This window comes from Pogoniulus pusillus, chromosome Z (genome assembly GCF_015220805.1).
Source record: "Pogoniulus pusillus isolate bPogPus1 chromosome Z, bPogPus1.pri, whole genome shotgun sequence".
NCBI lineage: Eukaryota > Metazoa > Chordata > Aves > Piciformes > Lybiidae > Pogoniulus > Pogoniulus pusillus.
In genome coordinates this window covers 102,849,872-102,870,877 of record NC_087309.1, presented here as the reverse complement: position 1 = coordinate 102,870,877, position 21,006 = coordinate 102,849,872, and the positions used below count along the sequence as shown (strand labels likewise).

General features: G+C 43.3%; 1 protein-coding gene across 5 annotated transcripts in view; it reads left to right on the top strand.

Annotated features, from left to right (window-relative positions):
- Window positions 1-4,527: 4,527 nt before the first annotated feature.
- The window catches only part of MUSK (muscle associated receptor tyrosine kinase), a 61,118-nt gene continuing 44,639 nt past the window's right edge, over window positions 4,528-21,006 (top strand). For 4 of the 5 annotated variants that reach the window (XM_064176428.1, XM_064176426.1, XM_064176425.1 and 1 more), the window contains exons 1-5: window positions 4,534-4,612; window positions 8,739-8,865; window positions 14,698-14,849; window positions 16,271-16,398; window positions 16,880-17,021. In XM_064176428.1, the coding sequence (XP_064032498.1) occupies window positions 4,534-4,612; window positions 8,739-8,865; window positions 14,698-14,849; window positions 16,271-16,398; window positions 16,880-17,021 (628 nt within the window). Of the gene's footprint in view, window positions 4,613-8,738; window positions 8,866-14,697; window positions 14,850-16,270; window positions 16,399-16,879; window positions 17,022-21,006 lie in introns of all 5 variants that reach the window. The other variant, XM_064176429.1, reaches the window with a different exon arrangement.

Below are 21,006 nucleotides of genomic sequence, written 5' to 3'. Positions count from 1 at the left end.
TTGTAGCCAGGTGGGGGGTGGCCTCTTCTCCCAGGCAACCAGCAATAGAACAAGGGGGGACAGTCTCAAGTTGTGCCAGGGTAGGTATAGGCTGGATATTAGGAAGAAGTTCTTCACAGAGAGAGTGATTTCCCATTGGAATGGGCTGCCCAGGGAGGTGGTGGAGGCACCGTCCCTGGGGGTCTTCAAGAAAAGACTGGATGAGGCACTTAGTGCCATGGTCTAGTTGATTGGCTAGGGCTGGGTGCTAGGTTGGACTGGATGATCTTGGAGGTCTCTTCCAACCTGGTTGATTCTATGATTCTATGATTCTATGACCTTAGAGATCATCCACTCCAACCTCCCTGCCATGGGCCAGATTCAGCTGCTTAAGGCCTCATCCAACAGCCCCAAAGAGGAGGCATCCACAACCTACCTAGGCAGCCTGTTGCAGAGTCACACCACCCTTATACTGAAGAACACCTTCCTAAAATCCAGTCCAAACCTACTCTCCCTCAGCTCAAAACCACTCCCTTTTTTTCCATCACTAGACACTCTTATGAAAGGTCCCTCTGCATCCTTCCTGTAAGATCCACTTAGGTGTTGGAAGACAGCTATGAGGCCTACCCAGCATCTTCTCTAGGCTGAACAACCTCAGTTCCCTCAGTCTATGCTCATATCTATGGAGAATAAAATAAACCAATAGCTATTTTCTCCTATTTATAGAGTAAATTTACATTCTTTTGGTTTAAAACACTGTAGCTCACTTTGGTCCTTAATAAAAATTTATAAAGCAGAGGAAATGAGAGGCTAGGAGTAGCTTGGTAATCCTGAAAATGAAAATACATTGCTAACATTTAAGAGCCATTCCTGTCAGTGTCGTTTCTAAACACTGTGAAAGGGAAAGATGATTTTTTTGGAGGTGTGGTGCAGATTTAAAGTCTTTGTAGTACAGCCTGAACAGGTGTTGCAGAGGGGGTTCTCTGTCCCTACACCTATTTGGTGGAGTGTGGGAGAATTTCTCCCGCAGCAGGGCATGAGCTGTAAACATGAGAACTTGTGATGGGAGAAAGTCCTTGAGCTGGAAGACACTGTGAGCAACCCATGCACACCTGCTGAGGGGTGGACCCTGCCAGCCCCTGGGGCGGACACAGCTCCAGAGGGCTGACCCTGCCAGCCCTCTGGGGTGGAACCACGGGCTGTTTTGATAAGGGTAACCTATCTGCACTCTGCACGTGGCTTTGGGCCAATCTGTATTGTCCACTTGTACTAGCCCCTGGCTGGCTGGATACACCTCCTCTGAGCACTATATAAGACACTGCACTACCCTAATAAAATTGTACTGATGCATAGAAGCTGCTGTCTCGAGTCGTCAGTGCCCTGATCTCACCTCTCGCCAGCCTCCGGACCCTGACAGCAGAGGAGAGAAATGAATTTGAGGGGATATAAATTTTATATAAAAATATAATTTATTAAATTTATTATTTTTGAACTCTCGCCACCCCCAACCACTGTGTATTAATATTTAGTTCGGTACACGATTATGAAAACAATTTAGGACAAAATATGTACAGGGATTTGGTTATTTAACTAGCAAATGTTCAAACTATAAACAGAGAGAGGAATTTTCCCTGCAGCTTAATGCTGCTTGGGATCTTTATGCTATTTGCCCAGCAGGGTGGGCTGAAACTCTTTCTGCTCTATGGCAGAGATAACTTATATTACAGAGGTATTAAAGCTTTTACTCACAAGTGTTTATCAATTATTAATCACCCTCCGGGGCTGCATCACAGCCTGTGCCCAGTGTCCAGACTTCAGGGGCTCTGCCTGTGGACTCTTAGAGGCTGGAATCTTCCCGGCTTGAGGGGAGATGATAAATCTTCCCAGTCTCTGGGGAAATACTGGTTTTCTAACTTTTGTTCTCCTGGCGAGGGATGATCTCTGCCTTTGATGCTGCTGTCTTCTTCTGGATGCTGTGTCCAGGGATATCAGCTTGGCAGGATTTCAGGAGCAGGAGGATGTCCGTGCAGTCTCTGGCATGGGTCTTCACGTGGGTAGCAGGCTGTGTGTGTATGCTAGCAGACAATCCAAAGTCTGCTACCTGGTTCTCTCAGCGGCAATGGCTTTTACCAGGCAATAAGCAGCAGGCATGCAAAGTGTGCGCAGCTGCTGGGAGTCTGAACTCTGTAGGTAAATCAATGCAAATCAATGCAGGATCTGGTCCTGGTAGCAATATAGCTTGCAGATGTGCACAGCTGGCTTAGGAGGCTATAGGCTCCTTTTATATAAATGTGCAGGCTTAAATGAGCTCTGCATCTAAGGTACGCAGGCAGGTAAGCTGCATTTGGACCAAAGCATGAGGTCTGAGCCTCTGAGCATTGGAGCAATGCAATGGCATCCGAGCGTGTGGGTCTGAGCAGCAGGGCTCTGCAGCGTGGTCTGAGCTGAGCTGCGGGTAGGGTCAGAGAGCACGTGTTGTTTACCTCTGCACCCCCATTTATTGACTGTGGGCCGAGATTAATGGCCTTTTTGGCCACTAGAATGACCAATCAGGTTGGCAGTTAGCCAAACCTTACCATAATAGGCAGAAGCTACTTGCCTGGACTTTCCCAAATATGGGGATTGCATGGATTTGCCCCAGGGAGACACGAGCTGGGTGTGTGTGGCTTACACAACTTGTTTACAACCAGGGGTCCTGGCAAAAAAATGTGTCCAGGCAAGGCATAAACAAGCCTCTTTTTGGGCCTACAGCCCCTCCACGACAACAAGAATCCAGAGATTCAGAAGTCTTTGGTCAAGTTCCTCCATGGAGACCATACTACCCTAAAAGACCAAGCTGCATATCTATGGAGCAGATTAATTGGATGTGATTGGACTTAAACAAAACAAAACAAGTATTTGTAAGTTCAGCCATAAGTCAGGATTCCTCTGCTCTCTGGTAGGATTATTGCTGTTTTATTGTTGTCTTGTTTGTTTTGCTTTGCTGTTGTTGCTAGCTCCAGAATTCTTGAAAGATTTTTAACACACATTCTGTGAGTGCTTCTGTCTTTATTTGTTTTCAGAGGAGCACTTGTTTAGGGGTCCGTGCTCCTAATAATTACATGTCCCCAAAGTAACATTGCCACTAGCACGCCATGCCATGGGACTCACACACGCATAGCTCTGACCAGCATTACTCCCTTTGCTCCTCAGAACTATGTATGCTCATTCCACAAATGACTGTTAAGTGGCTGAAACTGAGAGGTTCAGCAAATAAAGGAAATTCCAGAGATCTGAGTACCTTTTACCGTGATATGTTATGACTACACATTCCCTTTCCTCCAACCATGCCTTTTAGTGCAACGCTCACATTCGCTTTGTTGGTAACATGAAGGAAGGTATCTGGAGTCGTGTTCCTAAGGCACCATCATCAATTAGATTCTCCCTGCTGTGATGATTATTCTTTTTTCTCTTCTGCTCATGCAGACATTATCCCCACATCAGTCTTTCCACAGTGGTAAGACTGACTGCAAGTGCTCTTCACATAAATATTTACTCCAGAAAAGGAGGGAGCACAAATCACTTGACATTTTTGAAAAAGATGATGTCATGGAAACTGCTGTGCTAAGATGGGGCAAGACAAAGTTAGTCAGAAGATTGCCTAAAGTCTAATGCTCCTCTAAAACTTCTGAGGAAATAAGGTTTGATTTTCAGTTTTTCTCTTGAGGCAGAGACTTAGTGATAGTCCTAATAATATTTGTAAGATGTACCTAAGAGATTACTAATGTCCAACAATACATTTCCCTGCAGCAATGCCTCTACCTGTACCCAAATCCCTTATACTGCTGATGCCAAAATGAAATAATCCTTTTCTCCCAGTATAACAATGTCTTTCTCATGTGGATAATCACTTTTATTCAGTCTGTTTCCAGTACAAGTCTCTACATTTTCAGAGTGCTATAGCAGGTCTCAAACAGTGACAACCTCTTTGGCAAAGAAGGGCACTTTCAGCTCCCAGTGCCAACCCAGCCTGCTCCAGCAAATACATCTGTTAAGAAAAGAAATGCTACCAGCAGCACAACAGGTGGCATATTGCAGCCAATCATGAAAGGTTATTACAAGATAGAGGGAGAGCATGTGTGTGAGAGAGAGGCAAAATGAAAAAGAGGGAAACTGAGTTGAAGGAAAATCCAGTGGCAAGCATTTTTGGCACTACTGCACTTCTATGGTACTGAAGAAAAGGCCTGGTGATTTTGCAGCACTGGCGTAGGGTACTGCCCTGGAAATGCATTTCCCCATTGTACTCCTCTCTGTTTGCTTAGAAGGAATTCAGAAGGGATTTGCTTTCTCTTGTTTCACCAGCCCCACGCTTTCGCACTGATCGAAGTGGATACGCACCAGCTGGCCACGTCCATCACTGCCGCCGGGTGGGAGAATTCCTGATTATTCTTAGATCCCACAGACCCCACTCTGTCATTAGCAGAGGAGCTCTCCTCGCACACCGCCGTCCAAAATGCAGCCATTCAGGAGCTCTGCACGCCTCGCCTGAAGGAGCTGGATGCCTCTGGATCAAACATGAATGACCTGCTGAATGTGCCACTGGTGCACATCCTCACCCTGGCAGCCCTCAGCGTGGCTGAGACACTCCCAAAAGGTTTGCTTGGAGGGGTTCTTGCCCTGCTCTCGTTCTACTGCTTGCTGGAGGAGATTTTGCAAAGAGGAAGGTGTCTCTGGTAATAGTGGGGTGGGTAATTCAGCAGCAGCATTCACCAAAAGGCCAGAATTATGCTGGTTTTCACTGTCACTTCATTGCTTTTAGAAGGCTAGAAGTGAAAATGATCTCATGTTTAAGTCTGTGATTGAAGTTTCTTTGTCTAGGAAGAGCACGTAGTTGTAACAGACAGAGGAGAACTTTGAGTTCAGCCTGCATGCAATGAACATTTCTCATGTCAAAGGAAGTTTACAGATTTTAATGGCTGGTAGCACCCATTGTTGCAGAGCCTAGGATCTGTGATGTTCTGCATGCCTGTGTGTGCTTACAGACAAATACAGCACAAATAAAAAGTCAGTAGCTATAATGGCTTTACAGAGTGTATGCATATAATTACAAAGAAGCATGCTTTTTATTGCACATAGCAAAAAATACTTTTATACCTTCTTTCTCCCTTGTGTGCACACATGCACAGAGGCATACACATACACGATTAGAGCCAACAGAAGAACTGAAAAAATATCTGCTGAAAAAAGCCTCTAAGTTACAGACTGCGACAGTGGTGTCTGGGCATACCATCTGGTAACCTTATAAACAAAAGGTTTTGCTGCATGGCAATTGTCAGGAGCTGTTTGAAGCATACCAGAAACATGGCAGCTTCAAAAAAAACCTAAATGTAATAAAACCTTAAAGGATGCCAGCATTAATGTGTTAGGCCAACACTGTTGCTCTTGCAGGGTTATGCTCTTATAATTGTTAGTCAGATTAGCCTCAAAATGGGGAGGGAAAAAAAAAAGTATCTCCGTTGCAAAAATAAACCTGAAATAAAAATGGTAGTTCACATCTATGGCATTAAAGAAAGATGATGACTTCCAGTCTTTCTGAGAGCTGAGGTAAAGCAGGATTGAAGACACAAGAAAAATAAACGGGAAATGGATTGATTGGACTGATTTTTTAATTTTTAATTTTTTATTTACAATGGCATAGCAATCAATTTCCTCTCCTAAACCATCGCAGGTGGCTGAATTGCCTTGTTCTCCAGGAGAGGTTTTGCAGAATCAGGTGGAAACATGATTGGGTAGTTTTTGGCCAGAGGAACTGCAGTATTTCCAGGCTTCTACAGTGCTGCAGGGAAGGCTGGCTCTGCTTTCCACTTTGTTTTATTTGCCTGGTATATCTTCTTTCAAAAGTATGAACCCAAACCGGGAGCCAAACAGTGTGGGAGCTTCTGATGGGCTGGCGATAGAAAGGGATTTGGCTTTCTGGTGGGACCTATGTATGACCTTAGGACATTTCGCTATCTGGGGAAACTATAGCTGCTATCTGTAAAAATGGCACCTGTATGGCTTTACAGAGGATATGTTAATTTTCAATGCTACTTAAAGCCACAGGGCTACCTCAGAAATGTCAGAGAGCCCCAATGGATGTGCAAGAGAAGGTCTGGGGCCATTGCTATATGCCGATTGATAGCTCCATACATTGTTGAGGTTTTATTTCCCCATGTTAAAATCTGTTAACGAGGGCACCACAGGTTTTGATCCTTTCCCTGGGAATACCCAGGCTGACACCAAGCCAGAGCTTTTTCGGGTGGCTTTTAGAAGCAGGCACCATCTCAGCCATTTTGGGTCTCTCTTGCCGCCTCAGGACAAAATGGCAGCAGCCTCCACCGCTGGCTGCCCTCTGCGGACGCACCGTGTGTCCTCCAGCCCTGTGTCCTCTGCCCCCACACAATGACTACATGAGCACTGTCTTCACCTCCCCAGTGGCCCAGGACTCGGACTTTGTAGCAGAAAGGTGAACGGAAGCGTAGAAGAAAATGGCATATTGATGTCACAGTCACTCTTTGAGGATGTAGAATTTGGGGAGGTAGCTTTAAAAACAGTTCCTTTCCTGCTTTTGCCATTTTCTATGAGTGTGGGGCTTGCTGCAGCCCTAAGAGCAGCATGCTGGCTTTCAGGAGATGCTGCATCAGACTCAGCACAGGCAATATCGCTAACGAGAATTCCGTCGTCCACTGAATTAAATAGACACTTAACTACTGCTAGAGCACTTGTTTAATGTATAATTTATGTATTTAAATTTATAATTAACATATTATATACTTATTTAATATATAAAAATGACAGAGCCAAAGTGTAAAATACTGTGGTTCTGCATACAAATCTAACTTTATTCTTTGTGGGAATGGCCACGTTAATTGTGACAACACAGTTATAAAAACAATTGCTTTTAATTTTGGTTACTGTAAAAATTTGTGTTTCTCAGGGTTGAAAAAGCATCATTTTGCAGATCAAGACATTCAGACAACAGCAATAAAAACATATCATATAGAATCAGTCTATAAAACTCAATTTCAGCCAGGCATGACAACATCTAAACCAAATAAACCCTGTCATGAAGTAGCAGCATCCCCTTCGAAGTAGACAAGATAGCCATCAGTGGAGGTTATTCACCTAAAGCAACCTCCAGTAGCAGGAAAATTTTGGCTTAATGGAAAAATTCCATTTGGTGTCAGTGGCGTGGGATTCATCTGGAGTGTAATACAAATCACTAGTTCTATCTAGTGTGATCCAAAATGATCCAATAAATAGAAACCAGATATGATCTGAAGTGATGACCTTGAGCAGTGTTTCTGACACAGTTGCTTTAACGAATGTTTTGTTAACTGTAATTTTTAGTGCTACCTTAGCTGTGGTTTTCAAATCTTTTTGTGTAAGTATAATCATTACTAACTATGGAATCTGAAGTCACATACTCTCAGAATAATATTCAGGCAGATTAATCATAATGACATTTCAAAAGCATTAGGAGTTTTGCATAAACTTGGTAGTGGAAGTCAATCTTCTCCTTCTCCAGCTCCAATGCAGCTGAACGTCAATGATATTCTTATTTTTAATCCCATGAAATGGGATTTAAATGAAAAAAAAAAAAGGGATTTAAATGAAAAAATAATAATTAAGCAAAGCCTTTCTATTATTCTCAGTTGCACAACTTGGAGCACCATGTGTTTATTAGGAGGGAGCGGAAAAGTTAACGTAAGGGTATTTTTGCTTGAATTTAAATCTCATTGTACTGAGAAGGGCCAGAGGTACAGTGCCAGCAGGGTTTTCCTGTGGAAAGACACACAGTGTGCCAGATAATGCTCCCCTCAGTGAGGAACAGGAAGTTTTCTGCATTCACTGTACATTTATAAGGCAGTATTTCAGGAAGATGGTATGAACCTAGCTAATCTCAGCACACTTGTCAATGAAATTCAGTCCAACAGATATTGGATGTGTGTCCCTCCCATGGATTAAAAGTCATTCAAACATCTTCGGAGTCAGTGACTGCAATGCATACCATGCCCAAGGAAAGCAATTCAGCTAGGCATCTCCTTTGATCTCTTCCTGCCATGCTTCAAGTCTTTCACAAGGATGGCAGAAGATATTTCTAAAGATATCTTCAAATAATATATGGTGGCAGGTCTGTGGTAATAAGTATCAGACAGAAGTATGAGCTGCTGCTTGGTTAGAAGAAGTAATAAAAAGAGAATGTGTGATTGTCAAGCTATAAATCTGGACAATCTGAGACTTTATGAGGCTGGCTTTGGGAAGTATAGTGGTGTATAACAGATTATTAAAAGAAAAATGGAGAGAGAAAAACAGCTGTGTGGAACAAATCCAGTGTTAACAACAAAGAAGCCCAAATCTCATGAATTATGCATTAATAAGGAGCCATCCCCATAGCAGTGGGACAGCCTCACCTGTGTCCACTCAGAATTCCACCCAGGGCTATGCATTTCGGCAGAAAGGAGGGTTAGAAACAGAAGATGCACTGAGCTTATTGGTGCTGCCTCATGCTTAGGTCTCTCTATTTTGCACCTTATTAAGAGAGAACAAGGGAAAACGCAAAATCTGCAGCAAACAACAGTAGGTTGCAGCTGCGCATGTGGAGGTACCTGTGTTACAGCAAACACAAGGAGGATGTGTGTGGAGAAAAGCCATGGAATGACTCTGCAGGGACATGAATGCCTTTGCCAAAGGGTCTGGAGGCACGAGGAGGTTTTCTCACTTTCTCTTCCTTCATGCAGCTCCCTTGATCAGCACTCCTCTGGAAACCGTGGATGCACTGGTAGAGGATGTCGCCAAGTTTGTCTGTGTGGTGGAATCATACCCTGAGCCAGAAATTACATGGACACGTAACAGCATTCCCATCAGGTACAGTGCAGTCCTAGCTGTCTCCAGCATCTTCTATCAAAACTGTCTGGGTTTTCCTTCGTGAATAAGAGAATATTTGAAAATATGAAAATGGGTCTGTTAAAGGGAAGAGGGTGAGTGGCTGTAATCGTATAGGAATCTGTCTGTCTTCCTTAGGGAGCAATAAAAGCACCTGGGGGGAGCTTTTGTAAATCCACACACTTGAGCTTGGAATACAGCTGGTGTCTGCTGCAAGCAATGCTCTAGCTTCAGACAACTCAAACTGGTCTCTGTTCTTTGGTTATGCATTTACAAAACAAGAAGGACACTGTCTAATATTTGAGTGGAAGGGGTCATATCATTGTTAGCTTCTAATTCTGAATCTGAATGTAGGAAACTGTCAGCCTGACCTCAGGCAAGGTGATGGAACAGGTCATCTTGAGTGTCATTGCAAAGCACCTGCAGGATGGCCAAGGGATCAGGCCCAGCCAGCATGGGTTTAGGAAGGGCAGGTCCTGTCTCACCAACCTGATCTCCTTTTATGATCAGGTTACCTGCTTGGTGAATGTGGGGAAGGCTGTGGATGGAGTCTACCTGGACTTCAGCAAAGCCTTTGACACTGTCTGACACAAGAAGCTCCTGGCCAAGCTGGCAGCTCATGGTTTGGACAGATTCACTCTGTGTTGGATCAAGAACTGGCTGGATGGCAGAGCCCAGAGAGTGGTGGTGAATGGTGCCACATCCAGTTGGCAGCCAGTCACTAGTGGTGTTCCCCAGGGATCAGTGCTAGGCCCAGTCCTGTTCAACATCTTTATTGATGACCTGGACGAGGGGATTGAGTCCAGCATCAGTAAGTTTGCAGATGACACCAAGCTAGGAGCAGGTGTGGAGCTGTTGGAAGGTAGGAGAGCCCTGCAGAGGGACCTGGACAGGCTGGATGGGTGGGCAGAGGCCAATGGGATGAGATTGAACAAGGCCAAGTGCAGGGTTCTGCACTTTGGCCACAACAACCCCAAGCAGCACTACAGGCTGGGGACAGAGTGGCTGGAGAGCAGCCAGGAAAAAAGGACCTGGGGGTACTGGTAGATAGTAGCTGAAGATGAGCCAGCAGTGTGCCCAGGTGGCCAAGAGAGCCAATGGCATCCTGGCCTGTATGAGGAGCAGTGTGGCCAGTAGGACAAGGGAGGTTATTCTTCCCCTGTACTCAGCACTGGTCAGGCCACACCTTGAGTGCTGTGTCCAGTTCTGGGCCCCTCAATTCAAGAGAGATGTTGAGGTGCTAGAACGTGTCCAGAGAAGGGCAACAAAGCTGGTGAGGGGCCTGGAACACAAACCCTATGAGGACAGGCTGAGGGAGCTGTGGTTTATTAGCCTGGAGAAGAGGAGGCTCAGGAGTGACCTTATTGCTGTCTACAACTACCTGAAGGGAGGTTGTAGCCAGGTGGGGGTTGGTCTCTTCTCCCAGGCAACCAGCAATAGGACAAGGGGACACAGTCTCAATTTGTGCCAGGGGAAGTCTAGGCTGGATGTTAGGAGGAAGTTGTTGCCAGAGAGTGATTGGCATTGGAATGGGCTGCCCAGGGAGGTGGTGGAGTCACTGTCCCTGGAGGTGTTCAAGAAAAGAGTGGATGAGACACTTAGTGCCATGGTCTAGTTGACTGGCTTGGGCTGGGTGCTAGGTTGGACTGGATGATCTTGGAGGTCTCTTCCAATCTGGTTGATTCTGTGATTCATTGTTACCCACTGTCAGATGTTAACCACCTGGCATTGTGGTGTGCTGAAGAAGTCATCCCTGGAAATAAGTTATGGAAGTTGCTCCTATTACTTGTTGTGGCAGACAGGTTCTTGCAAAGTAAACTGTAGTTGATCTTCCAGCTCTGAAATACATTACATCTGCCATATAATTTCACAATAGTTCCTCATTCTAGATCACTGCTACTGATGCTATGTGTCAGGGAAAACTACAGAAAAATCTATATATAACACAGTTTAAGGCTGTTTCCCACAGGAGATGTCCATATTAGGCAGATGATCACTGATGTACAGTTGCTACTATTGGGGGTCAAGATTCCAAGGAGCCCTGAAACTGCTGGTTCAGAAGACTTCAAATAAGTTTGCAGCAGAAGAAGCTCTTATCACTAGGAAGACCATTTCAGAGCAGCAGGAGAACAGAACACTGCAGATATGCACAATGGCCTTCAGAAATCTTTTTTTCATTGCCTGCAACGAACTCTGGCCCTAACACTTTACAGTTTAAAACACTTTACAGTTTAAAAGGGACGTTGAGGTGCTTGAGCGTGTCCAGAGAAGGGCGACGAGGCTGGTGAGAGGCCTTGAGCACAGCCCTACAAGGAGAGGCTGAGGGAGCTGGGATTGTTTAGCCTGGAGAAGAGGAGGCTCAGGGGTGACCTTATTGCTGTCTACAACTACCTGAGGGGTGGTTGTGGCCAGGAGGAGGTTGCTCTCTTCTCTCAGGTGGCCAGCTCCAGAATGAGAGGACACAGCCTCAGGCTGCACCAGGGGAAATTTAGGCTGGAGGTGAGGAGAAAGTTCTTCACTGAGAGAGTCACTGGACACTGGAATGGGCTGCCCGGGGAGGTGGTGGAGTCGCCATCCCTGGGGCACTTCAAGGCAAGGTTGGACATGGCACTTGGTGCCATGGTCTAGCCTTGAGCTCTGTGGTAAAGGGTTGGACTTGATGATCTGTGAGGTCTCTTCCAACCCTGATGATACTGTGATACTGTGATCCTGTGATACTGACCCGGGCCTGGTTGCTCAATGGAGATATGAATTTCCATAACTGTTATTTCCAAATCAGGTCACCTTTCTCCTAGCTTCTTCCTCACCAATGACACCATGCCTGAAAATCGAAGCTGGCAAAGGAACCCATTCACACAGAACCATGAAGATTACATGCCTTTCTGTCCTCATAGTCTCTGAAATTCAACTCTATGTTTCAAGACCGTATGAAAAGCAAATAACCTCTAATCTCAGTCCCCACTTCCAGACGCCCAACACAACTTCATGAAATCCATCCCATTTTGTTTTTCACAACATTGACCAAAAATTCAAATACTGTTGTGGAGGCAGGGAATTAATGTGGCTGAGTCAGAAATACATAGAAAAATAAAGCTATTTTATTTTAAAAAAAAAAAGCCCTAAAAACTATATACAGAAATTAATTTAGTTTTAAGTAGCAGATTCAGTTGATTGAGAAGATCTACAAGGGTACCTTAGGTAATTTGACTATTTTGGAAGTCAGAAGTTGGAAAAGGCTGAGCTGCTAAATATAGCATCCCTGCTATTAATCAGGCTGAGCCATTAATCTTTACTCACAGGTGAGTCAGGCTGGCTGAAAGGAAGGGCACTGCAGATGCTTGTCCCTTCCCTCTCTTTCAGAGGCCGTCCAGGGATGGGCCTGCATAAAGGATGCTAATGGTGGGAGCCATCCAAAGAAGAGACAGCCCTGTCCCTCAGGAGCTTGTCCTCCAGAGCGCCAGGGGACTCTTTCTTGCAGGGGAGAACTCTAAGGTGGGAACCCCAAGGCGGGACGTTCCCCAATATTTATACCCTTCCTAGACAAAGAGCAGAGTTACCAATTCCTAGGCGCGAAGACCACAGCCAATCCTCAGCCCAATTCCAGCGCGGACACTGTACAGGGCACCCCTCGTGCTGGAAGAGCCTCTTGCTCCCCACCTTCGTGCCTGCAGGGCAGTAGGGGGGAAACAGGTCTTTTCGAGCCTTTTCCTCACCCATTCAAACCACAGAAGGAGAGGAATTTAGGGGTATACAGGACTCCAGGACAAATCCCCATCAAAAAAGCTCTACCAGTGAGGCCAGGGAGCTCAGTTGTGGGTTTTTTTTTGCTTTACTGAGTCTTCTACAATAACATTAAAATCAGCAACTATTTCCCTTTCTGAAGTCACATTGGTGTTAATAGTCAATGCTGCTGGGTATAAAGGCTGGAAAACAGATAAGCTAAAAATATTTCTGTAAATGTCCAAGAACATGATGAAAGTGTTTGGAAAATGAGAAAAGGTCAGATCAGTGATTTTTTTTTTTCAAGGGAAAACCAGATAAATATATATATATGTGTCTCTGTATGAGAATGTATCAAACTTCAAGGGCCTTAGTTATTCCAAGCAATAAATATCAGTTATGTTACTTAAAAAAATTTGTTCTCCCTCCAGGATCACAGCATCCTAGAGAGTCATCTCTTTAAAACAAAACAATATGTAAACTTTCATCTCCAGTGGGAATAGTGCCAAGACAGAGGCTCTTGTCAGCACTAGCTTCTGGAAGTGGCTTTCCTTTCAACATCAAAACTTGTGCAAATAAGTAAGGACACTGCCAGGTGTCCTATGCTGGGCAAAGTGCTTATCAGCCACATCTCCAAGGAGAGGACTTACCAGGGTAAGCCTTCCTCAGGGTAGGAAAGGAATGGAGCCTGCATATCTTTTACATGATGGATGAGTTCATTGTGCTCTTTCTTCATAGGGTGAAAAAGATGAGAGGGAAACAAGACTGAAAGGTGAGAGGCTGTTGAAAGGAAATATGTGCTTGTAACATTACAAATGGCACTTACTGATTGATTAGTTACTGCTATAAGGTTTGCAAGGGTAAAAGAAAAACCAGGACATAGTTAGGCATCAGATATTTGTGATAGTTTGGGAGACAATCCTCAGGCCAGATCCCTTCTGTTAGCATTCAACGGAACCAAAGGCCAAACGCATGAAAGTGTTTCCAGAGTGCACCAACAAAGATGTGAAAGCCAATCATGGAGGAATTTATGAAATGTTATGCAAATCTTGCTCCACTGAAGTTTTACTATACTTTTCCACTCTTACAATGAAAATCAGAAGTCAATTCTCTGCTTTCTCACCACCTTTTTTTCCTGTCTCTCCCTCACTCTCACAAACATGCATGCACACAGGCACACTCCATGCTCACAGTTGCTCTGCAAATCTATGATATCTCATATCTTTTTTGCTTTAACTTCCAGGCTTTTCTTGGCTTCTCTAAAGTCTCTGGATTAAAGCCTCTTTTCATTACACTATAGCTGTCCATGCATTCTCTAATCTTTAGGTGCCTTCTTCAGCACATTTCTTTGCTTGTTTGTCAGTTTAGGTTGTTTTTGGTTTTGCATTTCTTTCCCCTATTAAAAAAGAGACAAACAACACTTTCATAGCTTAAAAAAAATAGGCAAAAATACCCCTGGATGCAGAAACAAAAATACTTGAGTTTTGTGGGTTTGTTTTTTTGTTTGTTTTGTTGGTGTGGGATTTTTTGTTAGTTTTTACTTTTGTTTTCTTTTATTGTTTTGTTGTTGTTGTTTTTTCCACAGTGGTAAAAATATTTCCAAGTATCTGTTTGGTATAAAAAAAAAACAAAAAAAAAATCTTTTTTTTTTAATTGGTTTGTAGTTGTTTTTTTCCAATCTGAAGAAGTTTTCTTCAAAAAAAAAAAAATCACCCAGCTCTAGTTCCTTTTCTTCCCTTGCACTGAGTAATTGCAACTAAAATGCAGCCCAGCTGGATGAGATCACTTACGCTCATGTCTGTCAGACAGAAGCCCATGATACCTAACTAACTTTACCAGTGCCTGACTGGGGAAAGAATTGCCATCATGATGATGTTGGTCAGAAGCTGCGTGACCTAGTGAGGACCAAACTGATCTTTAAGGTCCAGACCTTAAACATTTTCAGTCTCTTCCCTGTTTGCATAACTTGAAAATAAAAAGGTAAAACATATTTCTGTTTGCACTGCTGCCAGCGATCTACAGACACCAGTGCAATTCGCCCTCTCCAAGCCTGGCTGTCCCTCTCTCCCTGACAATCTGCGTTGCATCCTGCAGGCTCTTTGACACTCGGTACAGCATACAGAGGAACGGGCAGCTCCTGACTATTCTGAGTGTGGAAGACAGTGATGATGGAGTATACTGCTGCACAGCGGATAATGGGGTTGGAGTGGCTGCGCAGAGCTGTGGGGCTCTCCAAGTGAAAATGCGTAAGTGAGAATGTAATTTCCTCCTGACACCATTAAGTGCATAATTGTGAGCTTGAGCATACCCCCAGGTATGGCTCCTGGCGTTGATGTTCAGGGCAGACTCATTCTTCTGTGAGGCTGGGTGCAGTCCCTTGGGCCCTTCGATCGTATCTTAACTAAACCCAGTTGTGATTATTCACCTTGAATAACACACTTGTGCTAGGATCAGAACAATGGCTTGCATAGGAGAAGCTAAAAAACAATGCTTTGAAGAACACCTTTTCTACAAAGCTTTGTGAAAGCAGCACAGTTTGATAGATTTCACTCCCACAGCAATACTGTATAAATCTCCTGTGAACTTTAAACATAGGATTTCACTAATCAGATTTATGCCTGAGGATGACAAAAGCCAGCAAATCTGTTCAGATATCCTCAATAGCAGTCTTGAGAGGACTGAAGCACCATGTTGTAACTGTCATTATCCCACATGGAAGGCAGAGGATGAGTTCTTGCACGACTGGCACTCCACTCGCTGAAATCACATGGCTATTTGCACAACCACTTTAAAGGGCAGCTGAGCTATAACCCAGCTAACACATCTATTTGTAGGAGAGGTTTTGTTTGTGTTAAAGAGCATGACTCTCCAGGTCTGGTAATTCTGTGCATCTCCAGCTCCCCAGTGGCCTGCAGGTGGAGGCCAGGGGGTGAAGCTCTCTGAATCTTATTTATCTACTGTTTCAATAACGTGTAAGGTAGTAAGAACTTCAAATCTCCCTAAATATTGAGATTAGGATCTTTCTTACTCCCAGCCTAGAATAAACTAAGCCATATTTTCCTCTGGGTAAAATTAATTTAAATTTCTCCCATACTAAGAGAGTTGTGGTGTTTTTTTTTTTTTTTTTTTTTTTTTCCAATTCTTCAAAGACCCTTTTTCCTTTTTACCAGCATAGTTATAAATCCTTTAATTATGGACATTAATGGAGTTTCCTTACTCTTCTTGTTGAGCTAGAGACAACCCTGGGTTAAAACTATTTCCAATTCAATTCACTCCAGATCTGAGCTTACACACAAGATACTGTCTGTGCAGAGAGGAATGTTAAAACCTGGAATGCAAGCCTTCTTTAATATTGGAAATGCTCTTATCTGGATTTGGATGTTACCTCAGGCACTAATTCAAGTGACTGTCAAAGTCCACTCCCAGAAACAAACAACTCATGCAAGTAAGCTGCCTTTGCATCCATAAACTGAAACTCTGTTGTGCTTAGGAAAGGTTTTTTTTCTGTCCAAGGCAGCTTGTGACCTACTAAGACTACTTTATCTTTTAGCAAGGTATAGGAAAAAAAAAAAAAAGAAAAAAGAAAAAACAGAGATTTTCTTCTTATTTCTGAACTTCTCCTGTTCCAGTATTTCTCAAATTTAATTTTTGACTTTTAAAATTTTAGGGCCCAAAATAACCCGACCACCTATAAATGTGGAAATAATAGAAGGGTTAAAGGCTGTTCTTCCATGCACTACAATGGGGAATCCCAAACCTTCTGTTTCATGGATCAAAGGAGAAACAGTTGTGAAGGTGAGTAGAGAATTAAAGTTAAATAATGCTAGCTGTTTGTTAAAGATATCCTGTTGAAATATTACCTTCCATTAAATCACTTTTAAATACTAGCTGCTAGGAAGCACGCATCTAGGAAATCCAGGGCGCACCTCATAAATGTCTGTATCTGCAATTATTCTACCTATTCACCACATATTCTTTGTGTATCTATATTTTATTTTATACATAGCCCAGTGCTGCTGAGTACACGTGTGAATGTTCTCACAAGTAATTGCTGCCTAACTGCTCAGCTAAGGTTTGGGGTTCTTTTGAAGCTACAATTCACTGATCTGCAAAAACAGGCACAGATGTGTGCATATCGTGACAGTGCTGAATAAGAAGAGCTGGCCTCAAAGTCTTCAGTTGTAGGACAGCACAGACAATTTTTGTTCAGGTTCAGCTGGTCTTTGCAAGCAGATGCATGTAAAGCCTTCACCTTGATTTCTCCTTCCTCTGGCAGGAGAATGCCCGCATTGCTGTCCTTGATTCCGGGAACTTAAGGATCCACAACGTTCAGAGAGAAGATGCAGGGCAATATCGATGTGTAGCCAAGAACAGCCTGGGCACAGCCTATTCAAAACCTGCAACTGTGGTAGTGGAAGGTGAGTAACCTTTTCACCAAACTCCAGCTCCATGTGCATGCCAGGTTAACTTCAATTAACCTGAAGTGTCACATCGATGTTGACAAAAACATCCTAGAGAGGAACTCAAAAGGCAGCAGAAGAGAAAATGAAAGAATACAGAGTAAAAATCAGAGGAAGTCTGTCTACACTTGCTCTCTTTGCTGGGTGATGGTGAAAGAAATGATTGGTGAAGGGTCCTTGTCCACATCTGCTGTGGCTGTGGTGGGATATTTGTCTAAGTAAGGACACCTAAATATGTTTTCCTTCCTGACTGATGGTTTCCAAGATGCCAGCTTGGTTCTTGTTTGAAATGTCCAATCAGTCCCCTTAGTTATACACAGTGGCTTGTGAACATGTACAAGCAGAAAGCTGATGGCCCTGGAAATTTGCTTCAAAAAGCCTGATCAGAGAAAGCTGCAGCTGCAGACAGTGAAGCATTTTGCAGTTATGTATATGTTCGTCTCTGATTTTCTATCTGAATTGTTTTATTCTTCAAGTAAACAAAACATTTCTCCTTGAGGTTTTGAACATTTTCTGCTCTCTAAGCTGAACAACAGATTGACTTTTCAGTTTCTGGTCATTGTGTGCTTTGTGCCTGTATCTTATTTACAGAGGGTCTTTGCTTTGTGGGAAACACAATTGTAAGCAGCGAGGCATTCAATATTCCTGAATCCTGTGAGAGAAGTTTGGTTTTGCAAGGTTTTGTGGAATGGGAGGAGGGATGACTGACTTAGTAGATGAATTTATTTTTATTTCTTATTCAGAATGACTGTTCTTTAGAAAATAGAGAAGAGCCTCCATTTGCCCTGTAAACGTCCTGAGATTGCTTTATCCTTGGACTATTAGAGATTATTTAAGATGTAATCCTATTTCTGAGAGGACTTCTGGGAGCAAGATTTGGTACATGAGATCCAAATACAGATTGCTGTACATTTTATGTGTTATATATATATATATATATATATATATATATATATATATATATATATAACATGTACATGTTATTTCAAACCAAATCAACCCAACCAACCAATCAACTAAAAAACACCAAACCCACAAAACCACCAAACCATTAATTTTCCAGGTTTGTCATGGTTTTGTTTGTGACTTTTTATTTGGTTGTGTTTTGGTTTTTTGTTTTGGTTTGTTTGTTTGTTTGTTTTTTAATATATTTTCATGTACATGCTTAAAGTATGTTAGAAATTCCTTCAAAAGCTTTGAAACAAGAAGGCAACTATTGTCATTCTAGATTCAGAGCTGTAATTCTCCTGAACTAAAAACAATGAGGCAAACTGAAGACACCTGTTTCTGCCTTCAAACAGGTTGGGTCCTGGGTTTTAGGCTGGTCCCATCATTCAGACAGTGGCCAAAATGGCAAATACTCAAAGCTATGCATGCAAACCCCTCCTGTATGCTGAAGGGCATCAGACACAAGGATTTTACTGCTCTAGATCTACCAGAGACAGTTAAAGAATCTAGAAGTAGGCCTGGAACTGCACCAAAATTCAGGCTGCTAAGGTTGATAATTTGTTTTGTCCCTCTCTCCAGAGTTACATACCTGCCTGTTAATCCAAGGAACAGCAAAATCATCCACAAATAACCTACTTGCAAAGGAGGTCCTGTGTGTGTTGTTTTCAAAATGAAGGAGATTAGTTCTTAATTTATCAATGGGAGCTCAATGCTGTCACACAAATCACCCCCTCATGTTCCTCTCTTGTGCTGGGTGAAAAAAGCTGTTCTCCAGGCATGTCTTGTTTTTGCTGGTAGAGCACCCATGTAGCACAGCTTGTTGCAGGCTGACAATGAAACTAGACTGATTTAAGTTTGTATTTTTGACTTCAAAAGTCTGAGGGCAATAATCCTGGCTGAAGCTTCTTGCATATACATATCCCTTCCCCTCACAGTATTTCAGATTAATTCTTGTGGGTATTTAGCACACACACACACATATGCACATAGCTGTATCTGCATGCAGGTAAACACTCACACATGTACTGTGCACCTCTTTTACTGTTGTTTTTAGTACCTCTTCCCTCTTATCTCTCACTACCCCCTTAGAATTAGCATTAAAAAACAAACAAAACCAAGCTGCAAGTAAATAATAATAAACAAAAATTACTTGATGAGGAAAAGTGACACTTCAGTCAGTCTTTGAGCACTCACTATGTTCAGAGAACTTATGAAAATATGCTGTTTGCTGCTTTGCTGTAGTAATACTGCATTTCTTCCCCTTAAATCTTGGTGCTACCATTCATTGAAGTTACCACCCTACATAGTGTGGCTTAATGTTTAAATAAAATTCCTAGGTGTGTCTGTCTAACTATGAATATTTAATCCTAAAATCCTAAGGCAAATGCCCATTCAAAGACCAGTGCAAATATTTATGCCTAGCTAAATCTAGATCGTTCAGATCTGGGTTTCTGAAAGGGGTTTCCAAAAGAGGTTTCTAATGTTCTGTTATGATCTTCCATTTTAATGAGTTTGCCATTAGTCCTGCAGTCAGTTTCAGGCATCGTTTGACGTGCAGGGATTTTTACCTTATTGAAAGTCTGATCCTGATCCTCTGCCCACTGCATGAGGTCAGGCTTCTTAATGCACAAATAGTCAGGAACATGCTTTAATGATTTACTGAAGTTGGGCCTAGAAACTACAGCAAGTCTCAGATACATAAAATTAACTATGCTGGACTCACTAATTGAAACTGATGATACTTTTGGCCTGGGTGTTTGTGCCACTGAGGTGCCTTATAGTCCTACTTGTCTGGTTTCAGAAGTCCTGGGTAAAATAGTTTGAAAAATGTTGTTGTTTGAATTTTCCAAATATTTTTCCTTCTTCTTCTTCTTCTTCTTTTTTTTTTTTTTTCCCCTTTCCTCAGCATTTATAATACTGGCCTCCATTTTTCACTTCTAAAGCACAGCTTAAATGGTTTTAAAACTTTGGTATTTTTAAAGCAAAGTTGAAACAATCTGAGTGATGACTTTCGATGAATATTGAGGCATAGCCCCCATCAGGAACAAGAAAGCAGTAGAAGCCTCTGAGTGGAACTGATTTTCAGATGTTTCAGATTTTCATCAGTACATGGGGGACGGAGGGAAGAGCTGCTGCCCACTGCCTGGACTGGCCTCAAGTTTACAAAGTTTGCTTCCTCTCCCAGGGTATGTTTGAGGCACCAGAGTTCAGGTGATGACCTAAGGAACTCAAATTGGTTGATGATGTCTGATGCCCAGAATTGGGTCAGGATTTTAATTGAAAAGGCTGAAAACCTCTGTTCTTTTGGACTGTGTTTTTCCCTACCTGTGGAGCAAACCCACATACAATCATAGAATCATAGAATCATAGAATCAACCAGGTTGGAAGAGACCTCCAAGATCATCCAGTCCAACCTAGCACCCAGCCCTAGCCAATCAACTAGACCATGGCACTAAGTGCCTCATCCAGGCTTTTCTTGAAGACCCCCAGGGACGGTGCCTCCACCACCTCCCTGGGCAGCCCATTCCAATGCCAATCACTCTCTCTGGCAACAACTTCCTCCTAACATCCAGCCTGTACTTCCCCTGGCACAACTTGAGACTGTATCCCCTTGTTCTGTTGCTGATTGCCTGGGAGAAGAAACCAACTCCCACCTGGCTACAGCCTCCCTTCAGGTAGCTGTAGACAGCAATGAGGTCAGCCCTGAGCCTTCTCTTCTCCAGGCTAAACACCCCCAGCTCCCTCAGCCTCTCCTCATAGGCTTTGTGTTCCAGGCCCCTCACCAGCTTTGTCCCCCTTCTCTGGGCACATTCCAGCACCTCAACATCTTTCTTGAATTGAGTGGCCCAGAACTGGACACAGGACTCAAGGTGTGGCCTGACCAGTGCTGAGTACAGGGGAAGAATAACCTCCCTTGTCCTACTGGCCACACTGCTCCTCATACAGGCCAGGATGCCATTGGCTCTCTTGGCCACCTGGGCACACTGCTGGCTCA